The sequence below is a fragment of the Lactuca virosa genome, chromosome 4 (genome assembly GCF_052849685.1).
Source record: "Lactuca virosa cultivar CGN04683 chromosome 4, Lactuca_virosa_CGN04683_v6, whole genome shotgun sequence".
NCBI classification, from domain to species: domain Eukaryota; kingdom Viridiplantae; phylum Streptophyta; class Magnoliopsida; order Asterales; family Asteraceae; genus Lactuca; species Lactuca virosa.
Window position 1 is genome coordinate 324,645,197 of NC_136429.1, and position 3,727 is coordinate 324,648,923.

The 3,727-nt window shown below is 36.0% G+C and overlaps 1 protein-coding gene across 1 annotated transcript; it reads left to right on the forward strand.

The window, feature by feature from the left end:
• The first annotated feature begins 1,062 nt into the window (after nucleotides 1-1,062).
• On the forward strand, nucleotides 1,063-1,569 carry LOC145106098 (uncharacterized). The gene has a single exon (XM_079043143.1). The coding sequence runs from the start codon at nucleotides 1,063-1,065 to the stop codon at nucleotides 1,567-1,569; it is 507 nt and encodes a 168-aa protein (XP_078899269.1).
• The last annotated feature ends 2,158 nt before the right edge of the window (nucleotides 1,570-3,727 follow it).

A 3,727-nucleotide genomic window follows, 5' to 3' on the forward strand; every position in this document is an offset into this window, starting at 1 on the left:
AGCCGACCTAATTTTCCTTACAACACGTTATCAACACTTTGCTCGAAGTCGGAAGCATCATAATCCACGTTATTCGTTCGACGAGTAAAAAAACGACAACTTTCAGGGTCGGTATTCTCTCTAATTGTGAAGTAAGTCATTTTTGATACTCCTCTGACTCCGTCTAATTTTTTTTATCTATTTGGTATTAATTTGGAAAAAAATGGAAATTTTCCGTACGTCAAAGGTGAGATAAAAGAATTTGTTGCGTATTGTTTATTTTGATCTACTTGAGTTTGAAAATTGGATGTGTTTTTTTAAAATAGCAGAATACGAGACTCCTAGCGATTTATTTCCTATATAGACTGTTTATTTATTTGTTTATTTATTTATTTATGACACATAAATTACAGTATTGGTCCTTGTAGTCTTGACAACTTATCATTTTTTTTGTCAAAATACCATAAGTCACAAATATCCTCCATGGTTCATGTCTATTATATTTTACTATGATTATTACCAACGTTAATATTAATGTCATTGTATAAAATTATTGGTTGGACAAACGTAACTTTTGTATAGTTATAGATATACATACGTTTTTATGAGCATATAGGTACTTATTTATGTGGCATATATGATTTTTGACCTTTACAATTCCTAAAAGTTGTTTTTATAGCTCTTAACATTGGTAGAATTTCAATGGTTTTTTTTCTCGAACATGAGTTTTGCCATCTACCAAATAAATATCACATTTATGTGAACAAATTGTGGATCACTCTAATTACATCAACCACCTTGATAATAAATTTAGATGATATGTTTGGATCGACTCATAGTTCGATCAGTGAGAACTTTTTCACACTTGTGTTTCTCGAACATGTCGTTTTGAAAAAAACAAAGTTCATTAAACTAATTCTTGTGTTTCTCGAACCTGTTGTTTTAAAAACAAAGTTTAGCAAATCGTGTGTTTCTCGAGCCTGCCATTTTGAAAAACAATTTGTACTAATGCAAACCATAAACATATAAACCCGTCGTTTTATATGATAACTAATCCAATATTTTTCCTCCCGTTGTAGGAAAATGTCGATAAAAATTGATTTCCCTATCATGGATGCCGCCGGCAAGAACTATTTGGATTGGACTCAGGATATTAAGAACCATCTAGATGTCCAAGGCCTATTGGATGTAATTTATGACGAGGACTATCGTGGGTTTAAAGTTACCTGCGAAATGAATGCTAAAGCGATGATATTATTCCGTCATCATCTTTTAGACACGATGAAGTCTGAATTCATAGCAATCACCTCACCCAAGACATTATGGGACTCTTTGAAAGAGCATTTCGACCATCAAAAGACCATATGGCTTGCTAAAGCCCACCAAGATTGGCTCAATCTACGATTAAAAGTCTTCGCTTCGGTTACTGAGTATAACGCCGAGGTCTGTAGAATTCGTTCACTTCTCCACTATTGTGGTCAACCATTGACTGATGTTGACTTATTGGAGAAGATTTACACCACATTTCCTAGTTCTTACAATTTTGCTTCAAAAGCAATACCATCAGTCCAAGTTCACAACGTTCCCTGAGCTTATTACCCACTTACTATTGGATGAGAAAAAATAGCATCGTTTTAATGAGAAATATCAATTTTCATCCAATTGTGACAAAGTCAATTCCAATGCCCAATGTTAATAATGTTCATGGGCCTCAACCACGAAATGTGAACCGAGATAAGGGCCAGTCGTCCAGAAAGCAAAGGAATCACGATGAGCGTAAATCTCGCCAAGCCAAGCGAGGTTCAGAATCTAATACGTACCAAAGACCTTCAGCTCGTAAGAAATCTCGTAATAGGAACAATAACAAACGGGCTAGTCGTCCCAACATAAAAGATATTGCTAATGAAAAAACTCTTTGTTACAAATGTGGTGGTTATGGTCATATGAAACGGACTTCTAAGGTCATTCCCAACGAATTTTAAAACTATCATAAGGGGTGAAGAGCTGAAACAAATCTTATCGACACGGACATCAATGAATCCTTTGAGACCCCATATTTTGCGGCTCAAATGGAAGAACAACGTTATTGCTCAGCTCTTGGATTATGTTTTTTTCTTTTTCATTTGGCTTATGCTTTACCATTTGAATAATACGTTTGGATTATGGTTTGTTTATCTCGAACATGTTTCTTAATATAATTTAAAGTTCTTTTCTTATGAAATTATTTTATATGTATGACCGACTTTAAATTCTTTTTACTATTAGGAATGCATATTGGGTCAGTTGATTGTCTGGTTGATAGTGGTACAACCTACACTATCCTAAAATGCAATGATTATTTTATTAACATTACACCTAAAGTAACTTCATTGACAACCATTACGAGCCCATTGGCCCTAGTTGTCGGCTTTTGTAAAGCCCAGTTTATGTAGTCAAATGGTACTGTTTGAACCATAAATGAAGCCTTATATTGTCCAAGTTCCAATAGAAACTTGTTGAGTTTTAAGAATATTCGAGAAAATATGTTTCACCTCGAAACTGCTCGATAGAATGGTATTGAATACCTTTACATTACCTCCACTCAATATGACCAAAAGCGTATAATAGAGAAGTTAAGATGTCTGTCGAATGGTTTGTATCTTACCACGATCAAAAGATTGAATGCAATCTGATCTGTAACATCCCAAAAATTATAAGGTAAAATTTTCATTTTTAATTCAACCAGAAACACCAATTATCCTTTTTCCAATCATTCAAAAGTATTTCAACATAAAAAAAATAGTTAACAGAGTACAATCCCAAAGTCATATAGTTGCGAAAACAGGGGTGGATATGCTGCGATCAAGTCGGACCCTTCCCTTTCGAATCAGAAGTACCTGAAAACATAACCATAAAAATGTAATCACGAAGCTTAGTGAGTTCCCAAAAATACCACATACCATACATACAATGGGCCTTGCACGACTACCATCGAGTCCTACCTGCCATCGGGCCCCACCCGGAAAAGATCTGTCAGTAACATACGATAAGCCCCAACCAACACACTCATCAGGCCCCGCCTAGTATACATACAAACACATAGAACACATGCAAGAGTCACTACAACTAGCATACAAATAACAACAATCCATGGGCTGAAATTGGTGCCTTCGACCTGTCAAAAACTGTGAGGAGACTTACCTCTATCCGAGATAACCGAGACACACGCGTTGCTGCTACCGGAAACCTCACACTGAACCTGATCAAATATCCTAATCAATAATTAAGGTCATTTCCAAAAATCCAAGGTCCAATCCATATTCTATCATTCCAATGGGTAAAAGACCATTTTACCCTTCCTATATCTGACCCAACATTTCATGACCCAATTCCCAAAAGACCCAAGGTCCAAAAGCCCAAAAGAGCCTTTCAGGAGTACGCCCCATGTACTGCCTGCCGCTGCACAATGTACAACTCGCCAAAGCTTAATATGTGGAATCCTTGCATGTATATGTACACCCAACGTACTCATCAGACGGATGAAACTCACATTAAGCACTTAATGTTTAAGACCAAAACGTCCAAACTCAGGTCTAACCTCTAAATAAGGTCTTAATTTATAAAGTTGCCAACTTTACTCCTTTGCATGTCTTAATGGGACCAAAAGCCCCGTTTTTATCCATCTAAACCCATAATATGAACACCAACTTAAGCATGATTCACCAAAACCCATCAAGATGGAATTTTTTTGCACCCACAACCTCATAAA

Coding starts and splice junctions, on each gene's coding strand:
- LOC145106098 (XM_079043143.1), top strand. CDS start 1,063: ATGTCGATAAAAATTGATTTCCCTATCATGGATGCCGCCGGCAAGAAC.